General features: G+C 55.0%; 1 protein-coding gene across 1 annotated transcript in view; it reads right to left on the bottom strand.

Annotated features, from left to right (window-relative positions):
- Positions 1–15,114, bottom strand: part of rrp12 (ribosomal RNA processing 12 homolog) — an 85,141-nt gene extending 70,027 nt beyond the window's left edge. Inside the window, exons 1-12 of the mRNA XM_072477639.1 lie at positions 14,939–15,114; positions 12,168–12,400; positions 11,801–11,884; positions 11,052–11,128; positions 7,504–7,609; positions 7,287–7,403; positions 3,967–4,105; positions 3,717–3,844; positions 2,667–2,765; positions 2,310–2,401; positions 1,472–1,583; positions 98–198 (exon numbers count right to left, since the gene is read on the bottom strand). Of these exons, the coding sequence (XP_072333740.1) occupies positions 98–198; positions 1,472–1,583; positions 2,310–2,401; positions 2,667–2,765; positions 3,717–3,844; positions 3,967–4,105; positions 7,287–7,403; positions 7,504–7,609; positions 11,052–11,128; positions 11,801–11,884; positions 12,168–12,400; positions 14,939–15,077 (1,427 nt within the window). The 5' untranslated portion in view covers positions 15,078–15,114. The remainder of the gene's footprint in view (positions 1–97; positions 199–1,471; positions 1,584–2,309; positions 2,402–2,666; positions 2,766–3,716; positions 3,845–3,966; positions 4,106–7,286; positions 7,404–7,503; positions 7,610–11,051; positions 11,129–11,800; positions 11,885–12,167; positions 12,401–14,938) is intronic.
- Positions 15,115–21,160: the final 6,046 nt, after the last annotated feature.

Below are 21,160 nucleotides of genomic sequence, written 5' to 3'. Positions count from 1 at the left end.
CCTCTCGACCCCTCCCCATTCCTGCTAATGACTCGATTCCCCACATGCAGCGGCTGTGTTGGTCACAGTGAGTCCACCGAGAGCTCAAACATCTCACCTGAACATCTTGCAAACGTAGGAAGCAGCTCCCGAGGGGGTAGACGAAGCAAAGCCTCTGATATCAGTCGTGAATGGAGCCACGCATTCTCTCAGCAGCACCTGTACAAACAGTAGGAAGTGGCAGCAATCAGAAATCTCCATGACATTCAGTATTGTGCCTCGTTCTGGGTACCACACAGCTGGAAGGAAGTGAAGGCAGAAAAGATTCACCACAATGACTCCAAGGATTTGCAGTTAGATTGGAGAAGTTTTCCTTGAAGAGAAGGTTGAGAGGAGATTGGATAGAGGTTTTCATAATCATGAGGGACCTTGACAGGGTTGTGAATCTGTGGAATTCACTCCCCCAGAGACAAGTGAGTAAATTTGAGGAGATAGACAGAATTTTAATTAATGGTTTGAAGGGTTATGTAGAACAGGGAGGGAAATGAAGTTGAGGCTGAGAGGGGATTGTACTGAATAATGGAGCAGGCTCGAGAGGCTCAGTGGCCGACTCTGCTCCGAGTTCTTATGATCTCACACTTTACAGGCTAAATTCCATTGGCCACTGTGCTGCCCATCTCACCAGCCCGTCTATATCCTCCTGCCGTTGGAGGAGTCTTTCCTCCTCGCTATTTCGTGGTTAGGATCTGGAATGTTCTGTCTGACCGTGTGGTGGAGGCAGATTCACACAGCGAGTGGTTAGGATCTGGAATGCACTGTCTGAGAGTGAACCTGAGAAGATTCAATTCAAAGGGAATTGGATCCTTAGCTGAAAAGGAAACATTTGGAGGGCTACTGATGGTAAGACAGGAAAGTGGCACAAGGTGAATTGTTCTTTCTGAGGGTCCTTACAGAACAGGGACATTCTTTGGTTCTATGTCCCAGCACCTGGAGTCTCAGGTCCCAGCAACCAGACCAACCACACAAACTGCAATTCATGCAGCTCACCTCCTCTCTCCTCAAATACACAAACTGCAATCCATGCAGCTCACCTCCTCTCTCCTCAAATACACAAACTGCAATCCATGCAGCTCACCTCCTCTCTCCCCAAACAGACTGCAATCCATGCAGTTCACCTCCTCTCTCCCCAAACAGACTGCAATCCATGCAGTTCACCTCCTCTCTCCCCAAACAGACTGCAATCCATGCAGCTCACCTCCTCTCTCCTCAAATACACAAACTGCAATCCATGCAGTTCACCTCCTCTCTCCCCAAACATTCAATCACCAATTCAGGCCACAACGGCCAGTGTGAATCGACGTGACTCACAGACATGTTCCACTTGCTCCTGATCAAAGCCTATTCCAGGTATCTCCACAGGATCATTCCCATATTAATACTTGACGGACTGCAGAACAACTATTTTACAGTAAAGACGATGACTCTAACCCACCTTCATGGTATCTGCTGCAGCTGCCATGAGCTGATATTGAGGCGACAGGAGGCAACTGACAGCTGTGGAGAAGAGACGAGGGAGATGGGCCAAACAAAGCAAACCCTGCAACCTAACAACAGGAGGAAAGATTGGGACACGAGAGGGTCAAAGAGCACAGCTCGGCAATACAATTCCATATCCTGCAGGCAACAAACTAAATCCCATGTCCGAGAGACCCCCAAATAAATCCCATATCATAGAGACCCCAAAATAAATCCCATGTTCTACAGATTTTTTAAAAATTAATTCCTGGGCGTGGGCGTCGCCGGCTGTGCCAGCATTTATTGCCCATCCCTAATTGCCCTGGAGGGGGCATTTCAGAATCAACCACATTGCTGTGGGTCTGGAGTCACATGTAGGTCAGACCAGGTAAGGACGGCAGATTTCCTTCTCTAAACGACACGAGTGAACCAGATGGGTTTTTACGACAATCAACAATGGTTTCATGGTCATCATTAGACTTTTAATTCCAGATATTTTATTGAGGTTAAATTCCATCACCCGGCGTGGTGGGATTCGGACCCGGGTCCCCGGAGCATTATCCGGAGTCTCTGGATTACTAGCCCAGTGACAATTCCACTGTGCCTCTCTTACATAAATCCCATCGACTACAAAATAAACCCATATTCCACACACCCCAAAATAAACCCATATCCCAGAGATCCCAAAACAAATCCCATATCTCGGAGATCCCAAAACAAATCCCATACCCTACAGACACCAAAATAAATCCCATATTCTAGGCCCCAAAACAAATCCGATATCCGAGAGACCCCAAATGATGCAAAATGATTACCTGCACAAGTTGATATGAGCTTTTTCCATGACGATGAGCCAAGCCAGGATAGGCTGTAGGTCACTCACGTTTGGCAGATAATCATACAGAGCCTGAGAAGGAAATACAGACTCAGTTAGATACCAACCACTACACACAAGTACCAGTAAAACCGATCACCACCACCAAACCCTCCGCCCAACCACAACTGCTCCTGGGTCACACAGAGGTCACCCAACCTCTCCCAGGGTCACTGCCATATACAGACTTCTCAAAACCTCCAGGACACCCATACTCTCCCCCTATTTCCCTCAGGATTACTCAGACCCCTCCCCTGATCACCCAAGCATCCATTCCATTGCTGGGCTCCTCACTCACAGTTATGATCTGAGCGTTGAGTTCTGCTGTCAGGACTGCTGAATTTGGTTTGGCGACAAAAAGTCCATGAAATGCTTGCATCGCGCACGCCGTCACCATCTGAAACAGAAAGAGGATGACATGGGAACTTGCCCGGTAGGTGCAGAGAATCTTCAGGGCTGACGAGGGTCTGCGGGGGAGGTGGGGTGGCGAGGGTCTGCGGGGGAGGGCAGAGCCCAAAGATCAGCACAGGGCAGAGCCAGAGGGCAGCACAGGGAAGGGCAGAGCCAGGGAACAGCACAGGAGAGGGCAGAGCCAGGGAACAGCACAGGGAAGGGCAGAGCCAGGGAACAGCACAGGGGAGGGCAGAGCCAGGGAACAGCACAGGGAAGGGCAGAGCCAGGGAACAGCACAGGGGAGGGCAGAGCCAGGGAACAGCACAGGGGAGGGCAGAGCCAGGGAACAGCACAGGGGAGGGCAGAGCCAGGGAACAGCACAGGGGAGGGCAGAGCCAGGGAACAGCACAGGGAAGGGCAGGGCCCAGAGAGCAGGCAACATAAAACTGAAAATATTGCCTCCATTGAAAAAGAGGCCCCAAAGAATAAACATTAATGCAAAACATCTTTCAGCAGGGTGGCTTAACGCAAGGAGTTACTGAGTCGCATTCAAACAGAAAATGAACGAATATCTGAAGGAGGATGAATCGTCGGGATACTGGGAAAGACACGGGGAGTGGGACTAACTGAGAAAGACACGGGGAGCAGGACTAACTGGGAAAGACATGGGGAGCAGGACTAACTGGGAAAGACACGGGGAGCAGGACTAACTGGGAAAGACACGGGATGTGGGACTAACTGGGAAAGACACGGGATGTGGGACCTAACTGGGAAAGACACGGGATGTGGGACTAACTGGGAAAGACACGGGGAGTGGGATTAACTGGGAAAGACACGGGGGGGCGGGACTAACTGGGAAAGACACGGGGAGTGGGATTAACTGGGTTGCTCTTGAGCAGAGATGTCGATTCAATGACCAGAATGGCTTCTCTGATTAATAAAATTAGTCAATTACCACATGATTGAGAGTCATGACCCTGAGCAGAATCTCACAGCACGACTTTACACAACTGACAGGGAAACTCGGGAGGACATCCTTCAGCAAACCCAACACGTGCAGAGCTGTGGTACCCTCTCCACTGCCTGTAAGAAACAAACACAACAATTCACAAAATGGGCATTTTACTCAGCACTCCATAATCCAAACAGCACCACCTCACCCACAGAGCTCCAAAAGGGTCCTCAGTCACCCCGTCCCCACAAACCTCCAAACTCCTCAATCTCCTTTATGCAGAATCTGGCTGTTGATTGTGCGGCAGGGTGGTGGGGGGGTGCCAGGTCTCCAAACATGAAGTCACATCCCTTTAGCACAGAGCAGATTCCGCGATGTGCCTCCTTCCGGACCTGGGTGGGAGAGAAGACAGTCAGCAACAGCCCAGAATTACACTGCCTGCAGCTCCCACCACACACACAGTATCTGCTTGGTTACACACACTATCTCTTTAATCTAGGCCTGTTCCTTTAGACTGGAAATTTGCTCACCTCACTGGTTGTTAAGGGGAGGGGGGCAGAGAATTACAGACCGGTTAGCCTAACATATGATGTTGGAAATTAGTAGAGTCCACATTTAAGGATAGGGTGAAAAGCTGAAACTGTTGGGCTGTGAGAGCTAGCATGGATTTGAAAACAGCAGAGCATCGCTAACAAACCTAACTAGTCACTTCTTCAAAACGTTCAAATCAGTGGATTGCAGAATGTCTATGGATAAAATTTCCATAGATTCTGAAAACATCCGATAAAGTTCTTCATTGAGGACGGAGCTAAAATTGAAGCTGAAGGAACTGAAAACAAATGATTGATCTGGTCAGAAAAGTGATTGGATTTTGTCTAATGTCCCGTGTACTGAGGTACGGTGAAAAGTATTTTTCTGCGAGCAGCTCAACAGATCATTAAGTAGATGGGAAGAAAAGGAAATAAAAGAAAATACATAATAGGGCAACACAAGGTTCACAATGTAACTATATAAGCACTGGCATCGGGTGAAGCATACAGGGTGTAGTGTTAATGAGGTCAGTCCATAAGAGGGTCATTTAGGAGTCTGGTAACAGTGTGTGACTGGGGAGAATGTTGAGATAATGGTGGCGGAGTCCAGAACTAGGGATTATAGTTTGAGAATACGGGGTAAACCTTTTAGGACTGAGGTGAGGAGAAATTTCTTCACCCAGTGAGTGATGAAGCTGTTGGATTTACTACCACAGAAAGTAGTTGAGGCCAAAATGTTGTGTAATTTCAAGAAGGAATTAGATATAGCTCTTGGGGCTAAAGGGATCAAAGAATATGGCGGGGGGGGGGGGGGGGGGGGGGAAGAGGCAGGATCAGGGTATTGATGATCAGCCATGATCATACTGAATGGCAGAGCGGGCTCGAAGGGCCGAATGGCCTCCTCCTGCTTCTATTTCCTATGTTTGAATGTTTCTATAATGGACAGAATGTGATTATTGGGAGTCCTGCAAAGATGTGTGTTGGTGCCTCAATTATTCATTAACAACCGAGATGACAGGGTACAAATTCACAGATGACACAAAGGCTGCATTGTAAGCTGTGTAGATGGAAGCATTAAGATCACAGAGATACTGAGAGCAAAGACTCAACAGACCAGTGACATGGATCATCAACATGGCCTGAACAGGTTGGAAAATGCAAAGCCCTGGTTAGATCATACCTGGAGTGTTACTGTGAACAGTTCGGAGCACCCGAGGAAGAAAATATTGGCCTTGGAAGTGCAACGTAGATTTACCAGAATGATCCTGGACTCCAAGGGTCCTTCGACAAGAGACCATACAAACTCGGGTTATATTCCTTGGAATCTGCAAAGTCAGGGAATGATTCGATCCAAGTTTTTAAGATATTAAGGAGAAAAAACGAGGCCCAGTAGAGAGAAACTATTTGTGCTGGTAGTCAGTCTCAGGACAGAGTGTAAATGTTAGAGCCAGACCTTTGAGGAATGAAATTAGCAAACATTTCTCCACACACAGGAGTGGGAGTTTGGAACTGCCGCCTGCAAACGGCGACTGTTGCTACATTAAAAGTTACTTTTAAACCTGCAATTGATGGATTTCTGTGAACCCCTATGCGCCACAGTCCCTGCTCAGTTCATCCCCTGTAACCCACAACCTGTGTGGCACCCATACCACCAACTGGCAGCACCAAACACTGACCTTGGCTTCCCCAACCCATTGGCCCCTCTGCCACCAGTCCATTTCTATTGCTGTCTGTAGTCAGATGGGTTATGAACAATTCTACAATCAACACTCGAACATCTCGACAACAAGGCCACCTACGTAAGTCTGCTGTTCAGAGACTACAGCTCTGCCTTCAACACCATTATCGCAACAAGACTAATAACCAAACTCTGCAACCTTGGACTTGACCCCTCCCTGTACAGCTGGATCCTCGACTTCCTCACCAACAGACCGCAATCTGTCAGGATAGGCAACAGCACCTCCTCCACAATAGTCCTCAAAACCGGAGCCCCGCAAGGATGTGTGCTCAGTCTACTGTACTCCCTATACACACATGACAGTGTGGCAAGATTTAACTCCAACTTAATCTGTAAGTTTGCGGATGATACGACTGTGGTGGGCCGCATCTCAAACAACGACGAATCAGACTACAGAAGGGAGATAAATCACTTGGTTGCACGGTGTACCGAAAACAACCTCTCTCTAAATGTTGGAAAGACCAAGCAACTGATCATCGACTTCAGGAAGCGCAGCACGACACACACTCCCGTCTGCATCAATGGCTCCGAAGTGGAGATGGTCGATAGCTTTAAGTTCCTGGGGGTCACCATCACCAACAGTCTGTCCTGGTCCACTCACATTGATGCAACAGTCAAGAAAGCCCAACAACGTCTCTACTTCCGACGGAAGCTAAAGAAATTCGGCATGTCTGCATCGACTCTCACAAACTTCTACAGATGTGCGATAGAGAGCATCCTATCCGGCTGCATCACAGCCTGGTATGGCAACTGCTCGGTCCAAGATCGCAAGAAACTGCAGAATGTGGTGAACTCAGCCCACCGCATCACACAAGCTCGCCACCCCCACATTGATTCTATCTACACCTCCCGCTGTCTCACGAAGGCAGACAGCATTATCAGAGACCCCTCCCACCCAGGCATTGCCTTCTTCCAGACCCTTCCATCAGGAAAAAGGTACAGAAGTTTGAAAACCCGCACATCCAGACATAGGAACAGCTTCTTCCCCACAGCTACTAGACTCCTCAACGACGGCCCCTCGGACTGATCTGTTCCCTGTAAGACACTATTCACGACGCCCTATGCTGCTCTTGCTCATGTATTTGCTTTGTTTGGCCCCTTGTTCCGCACTGCAACCAAACACTGTTTGTCGATGTACCATTTGTCAATGTACTCTGTCGATTTTTTTTTGACTACTATGTACGTTCCCTCGGCCACAGAAAAATACTTTTCACTGTACTTCAGTACATGTGACAATAAATCAAATCATCATCACCCCATTAGCCAAGTCATTTCATCACCTCAGATTGTGAATGACCAACTCACCTTTGGTTTGACATGTACTGTGAAACTGAGGAGGCCATGGTAAACTTGGAGTGTCGAGGGGAAGCTCCACACAGCCAAATCTTGTTTGCGCAGCAGTGTGGAGAGGCACGAGAGAATCTGTCAGACAAGGAAACAAGGCCAGATCACAATGAAAACTCTACACGGTTACACCAGCGAACAAACACCATTGGGGAACAGAGAAACAGATCACACCCACCCATCGTAGTGCTGCCGTGGATCCTGCACCCGTCTGAGAAGCCAAGAGATTCATAAAGACTTTTGCTGTGTCTGAGAACTTCTTTATTAGAACAGGACTTGGAACACTGCAATCCATAAGCAGAATAATTATCCAGCTGGATTCATAAGACACATTCACAATTACAGCACAAGCACCAAGCAATTGGAACAGGAGGCCAATCGGCCCCTCGATCCTCCTCTGCCGTTCAATAAGGTAACAATGATCTTCCACATCAAATTCACCTTCCTCTTCTACCCCAATATTACATAGATTACATAGAACATACAATGCAGAAGGAGGCCATTCGGCCCATCGAGTCTGCACCGACCCACATTAATCCCTCACTTCCACCCTATCCCCGCAACCCAATAACCCCTCCCAACCCTTATGGACACTACGGGCAATTTTTAGCATGGCCAATCCACCTAACCTGCACGTCTTTGGACTGTGGGAGGAAACCGGAGCACCCGGAGAAAACCCACGCAGACACGGGGAGAACGTGCAGACTCCGCACAGACAGTGACCCAGCGGGGAATCGAACCTGGGACCCTGGCGCTGTGAAGCCACAGTGCTATCCACTTGTGCTACCGTGCTGCCCACAATATTTCTCACTTCCCTTCTATCCAGATCACATGCAAGAACTGAGCATGCACAGTCTTCTGGGATAGAGATTTGCAAAGATTCACAACCTTCTGACAGAAGACGCCTCTCTGGAAGCAGAGAGTAGGCATAAATGTCTTTTTTTAGGTTTGTTTGCAAGGTGTAAAACGGATGAGTGAAGGGCAAGGATGGATATGTGTAATTGTGATATAATAGCCATCATGGAGACGTGGATGAGGATGGGGCAGGATTGGCAGCTCAACATCCCGAGATGTAGAATCTTCAGACGAGACAAAGGAGGGGGTAAAACATGAGGTGGCATTGCATTATTAGTTAAGGAGTCAGTTCCTGAGGTAAGGAAAGATGATGGGCGGGATTCTCCGACCCCCGCCGGTTTTCGGGCGGGGACGGGGTTTACGCCGCGCCAGCGGGGGGCCTGTTGGCAGCCCCCCCCCCCGGCAATTCGCCGGGCCCCGATGGGCCAAGTGGCCGCCCGTTTAAGGCCAGCCCCACCGGCGTGAAATGGACATGGTCCATCACGGCGGGACCTGGCTTGTCGATCATCTAGCAGGGTCCTCAGGGGGGCGCGCGGGGATCCGGCCCCGGGGGGGGGGGGGGGGGCCACAGTGACCTGGCTCGCAATTGGGGCCCACTGATCTGCGGGCGAGCCTGTGCCGTGGGGCCACTCTTTCCCTCCGGCGCCGGCATAGCCCCCGGAAGAGCGGAGGATTCCGCAACGTCCGGGTGGCCCGACGCCGGAGTGGTCCTCTCCTTTCTTGGCGCCGGGCCACCCCGCCCGATATCTTGGAGGAGACATCAAATGAAGCTTTGTGGGTAGATCTTAGGAATAAAAAGGGACAGCTACGATGCTGGGTGTTTATTATGGACCCCCAGATAGTTAGCGGGAAACTGAGGAGCAAATATGTGCGTCATTCACGGAATGTGAAAAATAATAATAGGGTTATTATATCAGGTGATTTCATCTTTCCCAACAGTTATTTGGAAAGTCACTGTGTTAAGGGCTTAGATGGAGTGGAGTTCTTAAAATGGATACAGAACATTTTAGGGCATTTTGTAGAGGATCCAACAAGGGATGGTGCAGGGCTGGACCTAATTCTGGGGAATGAAGCCAGACAGGTGGTTGATGTGTTGGTGTGGGAGCATTTTGGTGATAGCGACCACAACATGGTTCAATTTAAATTTGTTATGGACAAAGAAATAGACAAGTTGTAAAAGAAGGTTTTGGATTGGGGGAGACCGGATTTTAGTAAAATAAGGCAGGATCTGGCCAAGGTAAACAGGAAAAGGTTACTGTGGGGAAATCTACAGAAGAGCAGTGAGGGGTGTTCAAAGAGAAAATGGGGGTGGTACAGGTCCAACATGTTCCCTCTAGAGTGATAGGAAGGAGTAACAAGCCCAGAGAACCATGAATGACCAGAGATATTCAGGATTCAGTGAAAAGGAAAAGAGGATTTTAGCAAGTTCAAGGGGAGTGAATCAGCCGAGCCATTAGTGAAGGGCAGGATGGAGCTTAAGAAAGCAATTAGGAGAGAAAAGAGGGGATATGAGAAAACGCTGGCTGGTAAAAGTAGGAAAAATCCCAAAACATTTTATAAGTCTATCAACGGGAGTATACAAATTGGCAAGTCGTGCTGCAGCTGTACAGAACCTTAGTTAGGCCACATTTGGAATATAATGTTCAATTCTGGTCACCAAACTCCAGAGAGGGTACAGAAGAGGTTTACCAGAATGTTGCCTGGCCTGGTGGGAATTAGCTATGAGGAGAGGAGGGCGGTACGGTGGGGCAGTGGTGAGCACTGCTGCCTCGCGGCGCCAAGGACCCAGGTTCAATCCTGGCCCCGGGTCACTGTCCGTGCGGAGTTTGCACATTCTCCCAGAGTCTGCGTGGGTCTCACCCCCACAACCCAAAAGGACGTGCAGGGAAGTTGGATTGACCATGCTAAATTGCCCTTTAATTGGAAAAAGATTATTGGGTACTCTCAATTTATTTTTAAAAAGCTATGATGAGGCTGGATAAACTTGGATTGTTTTCACTGGAACAACGGAGGTTGAGGGGCGACCTGATAAAGAGGGTTACAAAATTATGAGGGGCATGGACAGTGTGGATAGTCAGACACTTTTCCCAGGGTGGAAAAGTCAATTACTAGGGGACATAGGTTTATGGTGCGAGGGGGAAAATTTCGAGGAGATGTGCGAGGCAGGTTTTTTTACACAGGGTGGTGAGTGCCTGGAACGCGCTGCCAGGGGAGCATCATAAAATCATGCTGACTGTCTAATCAATATTCAAACTGCCCCATTACCAATGGATTCCTGACTGGTGTCAGGCTAACTGGCCTGCAATCTCGCTCTCCCTCTCCTTTGTTGAATGGTGGTATTATACCTGCTCCTTCCCAATCCACTGGGAATCATTCCAGAATCCGGTGAATCTTCAAAATTCACGGTCAATGCATTCACTATTTTTGTTGCTCAGCCATTCACGGTATCAGGTTCATTGGATTTATTGACTTGAACTCCCATTAAGTGCGGCACGGTAGCACAGTGGTTAGCAGCGCCGGGGTCACAGATTTGATTCCCGGTCTGGGTCACTGTCTGTGCGGAGTCTGCACGTTCTCCCCGTGTCTGCGTGGGTTTCCTCCGGGTGCTCCTATTTCCTCCCACAAGTCCTGAAAGACGTGCTCGTTAGGTGAATTGGACATTCTGAATTCTCCCTCTGTGACCCGAACAGGCGCCAGAGTGTGGCGACGAGGGGCTTTTCACAGTAACTTCATTGCAGTGTTAATGTAAGCCTACTTGTGACATTCATAAAGATTATCATTAATTTTGCCAATCCTTTTACTAATTGCCTTAAAATTAATTTTATTTTATGCACCAATGCCCCAGCAGAATTCTGCAATATTTGGACTTACCGTTTCATTACCAAATTCAGCAGGTAGGCTATGGCCGCAACAGATTCCTCGGATTCCACCGCTTCCAATGTAGTCATCTGCCAGAGAGATACAAGCATGAAGTCAGGCTGGGGACTCATACAGCTGTCAGAATCACTGCCTCCTACCCAGCAACAATTAATCACAACCTGCCTTATGCTCGAAGATCTTTACCTGGTCCATGAGTTCCATAACCGTAAACTTTTCACTACACATCTTGCTTCATCCAGCACACTCCTGTGGGACTAGGATAAATGTGACTCCAGAAATCCCAATATGGCTAATTGTACTTCTGATTGGCAAATAAACAATGAATAACAGACCCTGTCATTGGGTCTCTTATCACACTGCAAACAAGTGAACTTTAGCCTTTTTCTGTTAATTAAACATACCCTTAACTTTGCAGATTGTATGCCCAGCCTGCAATGTCTTCACTGAGGATGGCTGGCAATATCTATTGGACAAAACGGGAGCATGGCTAATTCACTGATTATGTAAAACCCTGTTCCCATGTGCAATCCATAGTCCGAAAGACAACCCACTCGGCATTCCCTGACCGCTCAAAGAGATCAGCCCAGAATGATTTCCGCATGCGCCCACACATACCAAAAGGAAAAAGGTTAGAAACTGATGGAAAACAACTGGATCTGAAATGTGCCTCGTCTGTGAAGAAACATTTTTTTAAGCAGTCATCTTGCAGGTAAAAACAGGAGCCCGGGGTAAAAACTTACCAAAGCTGCAAAATATTCTGTCTCTGTCTCATTCCCACCTTGCGAGCGGATCACCTCAGTAACAGCAGCCAAAACAGCACAGATCTGGGGAAAAACATAGAGAGTGACTGACGTCAGTGTGAACTGTCTCAGTTCACACTCTCCACAAACTGCCTGTTTATAGACACTGAGCACAATACAGTGTAGAGTGAGCGAGGAGAGACCCAGTGTGTGAACACAATGAGTAGAGTGTATGAACAGGCAGTGTCCTTGCTCATGGTCAACCCGAGTGTGATAGCGACACTGATTGCCCAGGGTTACAGATTAAGATCCGCAGCCACAGAATGCCTCCAGTACCTGGCCCCGGGAAACTCTCTTCTACACTCACCTCTTTGTGAGCTGCTGAGTTGGATTCCCAGAAACGTTGGACTCGGCTAAACGTCATGTTGCTGCAGTCAGACAGGCCACTGAGGAAGGTGGCAGAGGATTTTTCTGTGGGCGCACCATCCTCGCACTCAACAAACGGCTCTGCTGACGAAGTCTCTCGTGGACCAAATGATAAACTGTTGGACTGGAGTTCATTGTGCAGTTTCAGTACATCTACAGTTAGATCACTCTTTCCTGGAAGAACATGCAGAGTTCAGAGGTTAATAACAAATTTATGAGGAACGAAGACCCCATCTACCCCTCACTCCACATTAAACCCAACAGCGAGAGGTCAGTAGTTTCTGCAGCATCCAAACTCCATCTCTTACACTATTATTCTCAGCCTCTCAACAACCCAGAGACAACTCAATCCATCAGCAACTGCTGCACCCATCACGAGAACCCAGGGGGAGAGAGAGGCCAGTGAGCTGAGATTCAACAATCACTGGCAGGCACTCACTGGGCACTGGCACCACCTCACTGGGAACTGGCACCACTCACTGGGCACTGGCACCACTCACTGGGCACTGGCACCACTCACTGGGCACTGGCACCACTCACTGGGCACCGGCACCACTCACTGGGCACTGGCACCACTCACTGGGCACTGGCATCACTCACTTGCAGCCACTCACTGGGCACTGGCACCACTCACTGGCAGCCACTCACTGGGCACTGCACCGCTCACTGGGCACCGGCGCCGCTCACTGGGCACCGGCGCCGCTCACTGGGCACCGGCGCCGCTCACTGGGCACCGGCGCCGCTCACTGGGCACCGGCGCCGCTCACTGGGCACCGGCGCCGCTCACTGGGCACCGGCGCCGCTCACTGGGCACCGGCGCCGCTCACTGGGCACCGGCGCCGCTCACTGGGCACCGGCGCCGCTCACTGGGCACCGGCGCCGCTCACTGGGCACCGGCGCCGCTCACTGGGCTCTGGCGCCGCTCACTGGGCACCGGCGCCGCTCACTGGGCACCGGCGCCGCTCACTGGGCTCTGGCGCCGCTCACTGGGCACCGGCGCCGCTCACTGGGCACCGGCGCCGCTCACTGGGCACCGGCGCCGCTCACTGGGCACCGGCGCCGCTCACTGGGCACCGGCGCCGCTCACTGGGCACCGGCGCCGCTCACTGGGCACCGGCGCCGCTCACTGGGCACCGGCGCCGCTCACTGGGCACCGGCGCCGCTCACTGGGCTCCGGCGCCGCTCACTGGGCACCGGCGCCGCTCACTGGGCACCGGCGCCGCTCACTGGGCACCGGCGCCGCTCACTGGGCACCGGCGCCGCTCACTGGGCACCGGCGCCGCTCACTGGGCACCGGCGCCACTCACTGGGCACCGGCGCCGCTCACTGGGCACCGGCACCACTCACTGGGCACCGGCGCCGCTCACTGGGCACCGGCGCCGCTCACTGGGCTCTGGCGCCGCTCACTGGGCACCGGCGCCGCTCACTGGGCACCGGCGCCGCTCACTGGGCACCGGCGCCGCTCACTGGGCACCGGCGCCGCTCACTGGGCACCGGCGCCGCTCACTGGGCACCGGCGCCGCTCACTGGGCACCGGCGCCGCTCACTGGGCACCGGCGCCGCTCACTGGGCACCGGCGCCGCTCACTGGGCACCGGCGCCGCTCACTGGGCACCGGCGCCGCTCACTGGGCACTGGCGCCGCTCACTGGGCACTGGCGCCGCTCACTGGGCACCGGCGCCGCTCACTGGGCACTGGCGCCACTCACTGGGCACTGGCGCCGCTCACTGGGCACCGGCGCCGCTCACTGGGCTCTGGCGCCACTCACTGGGCACCGGCGCCGCTCACTGGGCACCGGCGCCGCTCACTGGGCACCGGCGCCGCTCACTGGGCACCGGCGCCGCTCACTGGGCACCGGCGCCGCTCACTGGGCACCGGCGCCGCTCACTGGGCACCGGCGCCGCTCACTGGGCACCGGCGCCGCTCACTGGGCACCGGCACCACTCACTGGGCTCTGGCGCCGCTCACTGGGCACCGGCGCCGCTCACTGGGCACCGGCGCCGCTCACTGGGCACCGGCACCGCTCACTGGGCACCGCTCACTGGGCACCGGCGCCGCTCACTGGGCACCGGCGCCGCTCACTGGGCACCGGCACCGCTCACTGGGCACCGGCGCCGCTCACTGGGCACTGGCGCCGCTCACTGGGCACCGGCGCCGCTCACTGGGCACCGGCGCCGCTCACTGGGCACCGGCGCCGCTCACTGGGCACCGGCGCCGCTCACTGGGCACCGGCACCGCTCACTGGGCACCGCTCACTGGGCACTGGCGCCGCTCACTGGGCACCGGCGCCGCCGCTCACTGGGCACCGGCACCGCTCACTGGGCACTGGCACCGCTCACTGGGCACCGGCGCCGCTCACTGGGCACCGGCGCCGCTCACTGGGCACCGGCGCCGCTCACTGGGCACCGGCGCCGCTCACTGGGCACCGGCGCCGCTCACTGGGCACCGGCGCCGCTCACTGGGCACCGGCGCCGCTCACTGGGCACCGCTCACTGGGCACCGGCGCCGCCGCTCACTGGGCACCGGCACCGCTCACTGGGCACTGGCGCCACTCACTGGGCACCGGCGCCGCTCACTGGGCACCGGCACCACTCACTGGGCACCGGCGCCGCTCACTGGGCACCGGCGCAGTGACGGGGCCGCAGCCACACGTGGGCCCGAAGGCCGGGCCTGAAGCCTGGGCCTTTCTTGCGGACTCGCCCCGGGCTCCCACCTGCCGCTCTGCTGAAGAATCGGCTCCGCGCGGCCTCCCGGTGGCGGCAGCTCTCCGGGTTTGATTCGCTGCTCTGCCCTTTCCGCCATCGCTTCAGCTTCGGCTTCACCCCGGATCGCAGCCGCCCGCTCCGCGCCATCCTGCAGCCAGGCCCGACTAGCCCGGACTCCCGGCACACCGCCCCCCGCGGCCCGGAGCGGGACTCCCTGCACACCGCCCCCCGCGGCCCAGAGCGGGACTCCCTGCACACCGCCCCCCGCGGCCCAGAGCGGGACTCCCTGCACACCGCCCCCCGCGGCCCGGAGCGGGACTCCCTGCACACCGCCCCCCGCGGCCCGGAGGGGGACTCCCGGCACACCGCCCCCCGCGGCCCGGAGCGGGACTCCCGGCACACCGCCCCCCGCGGCCCGGAGCGGGACTCCCGGCACACCGCCCCCCGCGGCCCGGAGCGGGACTCCCGGCACACCGCCCCCCGCGGCCCGGAGCGGGACTCCCGGCACACCGCCCCCCGCGGCCCGACTAGCCCGGACTCCCGGCACACCGCCCCCCGCGGCCCGGAGCGGGACTCCCTGCACACCGCCCCCCGCGGCCCAGAGCGGGACTCCCGGCACACCGCCCCCCGCGGCCCGACTAGCCCGGACTCCCGGCACACCGCCCCCCGCGGCCCGGAGCGGGACTCCCGGCACACCGCCCCCCGCGGCCCGGAGCGGGACTCCCGGCACACCGCCCCCCGCGGCCCGACTAGCCCGGACTCCCGGCACAACGCCCCCCGCGGCCCGGAGCGGGACTCCCGGCACACCGCCCCCCGCGGCCCGGAGCGGGACTCCCGGTACACCGCCCCCCGCGGCCCGGAGCGGGACTCCCCGCACACCGTCCCCCGCGGCCCGGAGCGGGACTCCCGGCACACCGCCCCCCGCGGCCCGGAGCGGGACTCCCGGCACACCGCCCCCCGCGGCCCGGAGCGGGACTCCCTGCACACCGCCCCCCGCGACCCGGAGCGGGACTCCCTGCACACCGCCCCCCCCCAATGGCCCAGAGCGGGACTCCCTGCACACCGCCCCCCCGCGGCCCGGAGCGGGACACCCTGCACACCGCCCCCCGCGGCCCGACTAGCCCGGACTCCCGGCACACCGCCCCCCCGCGGCCCGGAGCGGGACACCCTGCACACCGCCCCCCCGCGGCCCGGAGCGGGACTCCCGGCACACCGCCCCCCGCGGCCCGGAGCGGGACTCCCTGCACACCGCCCCCCGCGGCCCGGAGCGGGACTCCCTGCACACCGCCCCCCGCGGCCCCGAGCGGGACTCCCTGCACACCGCCCCCCGCGGCCCCGAGCGGGACTCCCTGCACACCGCCCCCCGCGGCCCGGAGCGGGACTCCCTGCACACCGCGACCCGGAGCGGGACTCCCTGCACACCGCCCCCCGCGGCCCGGAGCGGGACTCCCTGCACACCGCCCCCCGCGGCCCGGAGCGGGACTCCCTGCACACCGCCCCCCGCGACTCGGAGCGGGACTCCCTGCACACCGCCCCCCGCGGCCCGGAGCGGGACTCCCTGCACACCCCCCCCCCGCGGCCCGGATCGGCGAGTCCCCCCCCCACCGCGACCCAGAGCGGGACTCCCTGCACACCGCGACCCGGAGCGGGACTCCCTGCACACCGCCCCCCGCGGCCCGGAGCGGGACTCCCTGCACACCGCCCCCCGCGACTCGGAGTGGGACTCCCGGCACACCGCCCCCCGCTGCCCGGAGTGGGACTCCCGGCACACCGCCCCCTAGTTGCAGAGGGTGGGGTGAAGGTACTGACGCTACAGAAGCAATGTAGTGATCACAAGGCAGCCTCCACGCTGCAACCACGGAACAAAAACAGAGCACCATAGACCATGCGAAGTGCCGGAAGCAGATTGCAGACCTTCAGTCACTGCTTTCTGTCCAAAAGGGATTTCAAGAAACCTTTGGGGAAAAATTAGACCAGGAAGACGGCCCTGATTGGGAAGAATTACAGGAAACAGCGCAGAGATATGTTCAGGGAACATGTGCGCGGGGAAAGCCCCAAAGGAGAAAAGCGCCCCAACCCCCCACACAGCAGGTAGTTCAGGCTCCGATGAACCCAGTAACCACCCACCGCACAGACACATCGGACGAGGCGGAATTCCTATATTCCACCCGCCTCACAGTGACCCAATTACGGGACGCGTGTGCAAAAATCACACCGTTCCTCCCCGCTTCAGACCCACACCATTTCTTTGCCACCGTCAAACACCAGGCGACCATGTACGGCCTGGATGAGAAAGAGCAGGTAAAGCTCACGGTCCTCAGCTTAGACCCATCGGTCGCAGCAGCCCATCCCGACCCACAGAACGTAGGAGGAGGCACCCTTTCAGAAATGCATACCGCGATCCTGGATGCGATCGCGTATAACCGGGGTGACCCCGTGGATGGCCTAAATAAGTGCAGACAGAAGAAGTCTGAGCACCCCACAGCGTTCGCAGGACGCCTGTGGATTCACTTCGAAGACGTTTTTGGAGACGTATACCGTGCCCATCTGTCCCCAGACAATATGGCCAAATGGACCCGCACCCTTATCTCCCATGCCACAGAGGCAGGACAGAATGCCTGTAGTAGTTATGATCCCTCGGAGGAGGCCCAAAACGAAAAGTGGGTGGTTAAAAGATTGCCCCGCGTTTGGGAGCAATCTGTTCACAATAGACCCGCCGCTAAAACCACCGAGGAAAAGCAAGCCGCCGCAAACACGCAAGCAGTAAAAGCCACACCTCACAACCCCGCCTGGGTAAATGAGGGAAAGAACAGCCCCCCAACAAAATCACAAGAATGTTACAACTTGTAACATAAAGGCCACAGAGAGCCCAACAAATAGGCACTCTGAGTAAGAAAAGGCAGAGCCCATCCATAGCGTTAGCGCCCATTCGGATCAGACGGACTTGACCGGAACGGACTGACGGTGTTCGGGCTCCCCCAGTTGGGTCTGCGACACCCTTTGGGATCAGTCCGGACGACCGGTAGTTGCAGCAAAAATTCGGGGACAGCCCATCAAATTTCTCTGGGACACAGGAGGGTCCCGCACCACAATAAATTCCTCCACCCTGTTTCAAAAAGACACGTGGCCCACTACAGCCACCATCACCCTCAGCGGCTTTACAGGCCACTCACAGCAGGGTCACATCACAGCCCCTGTACCCATTCAAATAGGAAACATAACCACAAAACACCCCGTAGTTTTAGTAGACCTGCCCCACACAGCAGAACACATTCTGGGAATCGACTTTATGAATTCCCACCACCTATCCTTCGATCCAGTCAACCAGTGTGTCTGGAAGATGGCGAAATCCGCTAGAGCCCCCCGCAACGCTCAACATAGGGGACTATATGAACAGAATTAGCGCAGTTGGCGAGTTTTGGTTCAACCCCACCACACTCAGCACGGACCGACAGGTTAGGGCAGTCCTGCAAAAGAACAGGGCAGCATTCGCGACCCACAATCACGACTGTGGACGGATGACCGGTTCCGTACAAATAACAGGACCGGACCCTAGACCCCAAAAACAGTACGGATTCCCCCTAGAAGCAGAGGGAGAAATCCTAAAAGATATAGAGAGCTTATTAGAGCAGGGCGTACTAAGACCGGTAGCCTCTACTAATAATGCCCCGATTTGGCCAGTGAGAAAGCCCGACGGATCATGGCGCTTGACCATTGATTATCGGGAACTCAATAAAGTCACCCCCGTAGCAGCCCCCACCGTAGCAACAAGTCCCGAGACCATGCTCAAACAGGGACTCCATGCCCGATATTTCACGGTTTTGGACGTCAGTAATGGGTTCTGGTCCATTCCATTGGCAAAGGCGTGCCAGTATAAATTTGCCTTCACTTTCCGAGCGCAGCAGTACACATGGACATGCCTGCCACAAGGCTTCCACAACTCCCCCTCCATTTTCCACCGACAGCTGGCAAATGGACTAGCAAAATGTTCTCGCCCCGAATGTCTGGTCCAGTATGTAGATGATCTACTACTGCAGACAGACATAAAGGAAGAGCACATTGAGCTTCTGTCCTAACTCCTGGAATTGCTACATTCCATTGGCTGTAAAGTAAACCCCAAAAAGGCCCAGATTTTGGAAGAAAAAGTGGTATATTTGGGTACAATTATCACACACGGCAAACACGAGATCGAGCATAAAAGAATTGACTCGATCGCTAAATTGCCCCTTCCCCAGAACGTTTCAGCCCTCCGGTCGTTTTTAGGACAGGTCGGCTACTGCCGAAACCACATTGACGGTTTCGCCAGCAAGGCAGCGCCCCTCTCAGACCTCCTAAAGAAAGGAGCTCCCTGGGAATGGCTTCCGCAGCATACGGAGGCTGTGGAATCATTAAAACAGGCGCTCATAGCAGCCCCTGCACTACAAGTTCCAGACCCGCTTTCCCCTTACGCAATAGAGGTAGCGACCACAGACCGCACCCTTTCAGCCGTGCTCCTGCAGGAACGGCACGACCAGCTAAGACCCGTGGCTTATGCCTCCCGAATTTTAGATGCTGTGGAGCAGGGATTCTCAGCCTGTGAGAGGCACCTGCTCGCAGTTTTCTGGGCAGTCCAGTACTTCTCATACATTACCGGACTGAACCCCATCACCATTCTGACCGAGCACACCCCCACCCAACTTTTACTAGACGGACGACTTAAAGACGGTACCGTCAGCCAAATCCGCGCTGCTAGGTGGACCCTTCTCTTACAAGGATGGGACATCACAGTCAAACGGACAAAGACTCACACATACTTAGCGGACAATTTACAGTACCCCGGAACCCCCCATGAGTGTGAGATTATCTCTCCACATCATAATACAGGCCCCTTTATAGCAAAAACACCCCCCAGGAAAATAGGTACTCCATCTCAGAGCCCCCCTCACCCGGACACGTGTGACCCCATTAGGATTTATGTGGATGGATCTTCCACAGTCCTGGATGGGCAACGCATAACAGGTTGTGGGATTTATGTGGAGGACGCGCAGGGACGCGCCCTCGAGGAAATCGCATTAAAACTCCCCGGACACTTAGGCGCGCAGGCAGCAGAGCTTGCGGCCATCGCCTACATTATACAGCACCCAGATTCCTTCCCCAGCCCAGCAGACATATACTCAGACAGCCTCTATGTCTGCAACAGCCTTACAGAATTTCTGCCCCTGTGGGAATTTGTTTCCGCGGATGGGAAACCCCTCCCCTCAGCCCCATTACTCCGCCATAATTTACAAAAAGCCCAGAACAGGACTTTTGGGATTATAAAAGTCCGCAGCCACCATCGTTCCTCCCCCCCTGGAAATGTAAAAGCCGACGCGCTGGCTAAGGCAGGTTCCAGACATGGGTACTTTTGGAAAGCCCCCGAAAGCGCCCCAGTGAATGCGCCAGTGAGTGCAGTTCAAGTCACGCAGACTAGGATCGAGGATCTAGTAGAGGCCCAGAAGCAGGATAGCGCTCTCACTGAGATTGTGAAAGAGAAGTTTCCAGCCTCCTACGAGAGGTTCAGAAATACACTGACCACACATGATGGTGTGGTGTTAAAGGACACCCTTTATGTAGTTCCCGAGCAGGATAGGAACCAATTAATTTGTTTATTCCCTGATGGTCATGGACACCAGGGAATCGATCCCACCACAGCCCACCTCAAACAGCTTTGTTGGTGGCCAAATCTCAAGGAAGATGTAAGCTATTACATTGAGAATTGCCTCATCTGCGCTCAGAACAACCCAGATAGATATGCCAAAAAGGCACAACTCAGCCACACCCGACCCGTTAACGGCCCCTGGACTAACCTCCAGATTGATTTTATAGGTCCATTGCCCCCTTGCAGGAATGGCTATAAATATGTTCTGGTGGTCATAGACACTTTTACAAAGTGGGTGGAAGCATTTCCAGCCCGCACCAACTCCGCGAAAACCACAGCCAAGATCCTAACCCACCACATCTTTACAAGATGGGGACTCCCCCGCAGTATTGAATCGGACCAAGGTTCTCACTTTACGGGACGGGTCATGCAGAACGTCCTCACGATATTTAGCATTACCCAAAAATTCCACATTGCGTACCATCCACAGTCGAGTGGTATAGTGGAGCGCATGAATCGGACCCTAAAAACCACCCTTAGAAAAATGGTCCAGCAGAACAACACCACTTGGGACTCAGTCCTCCCGTTTGCGCTGATGTTTTTGCATAACACT

The sequence above is a fragment of the Scyliorhinus torazame genome, chromosome 16 (assembly GCF_047496885.1).
Source record: "Scyliorhinus torazame isolate Kashiwa2021f chromosome 16, sScyTor2.1, whole genome shotgun sequence".
Lineage (NCBI taxonomy): Eukaryota > Metazoa > Chordata > Chondrichthyes > Carcharhiniformes > Scyliorhinidae > Scyliorhinus > Scyliorhinus torazame.
The sequence above is the reverse complement of the archived record's forward strand: the minus strand, read 5'-3'. Positions and strand labels throughout refer to the sequence as shown.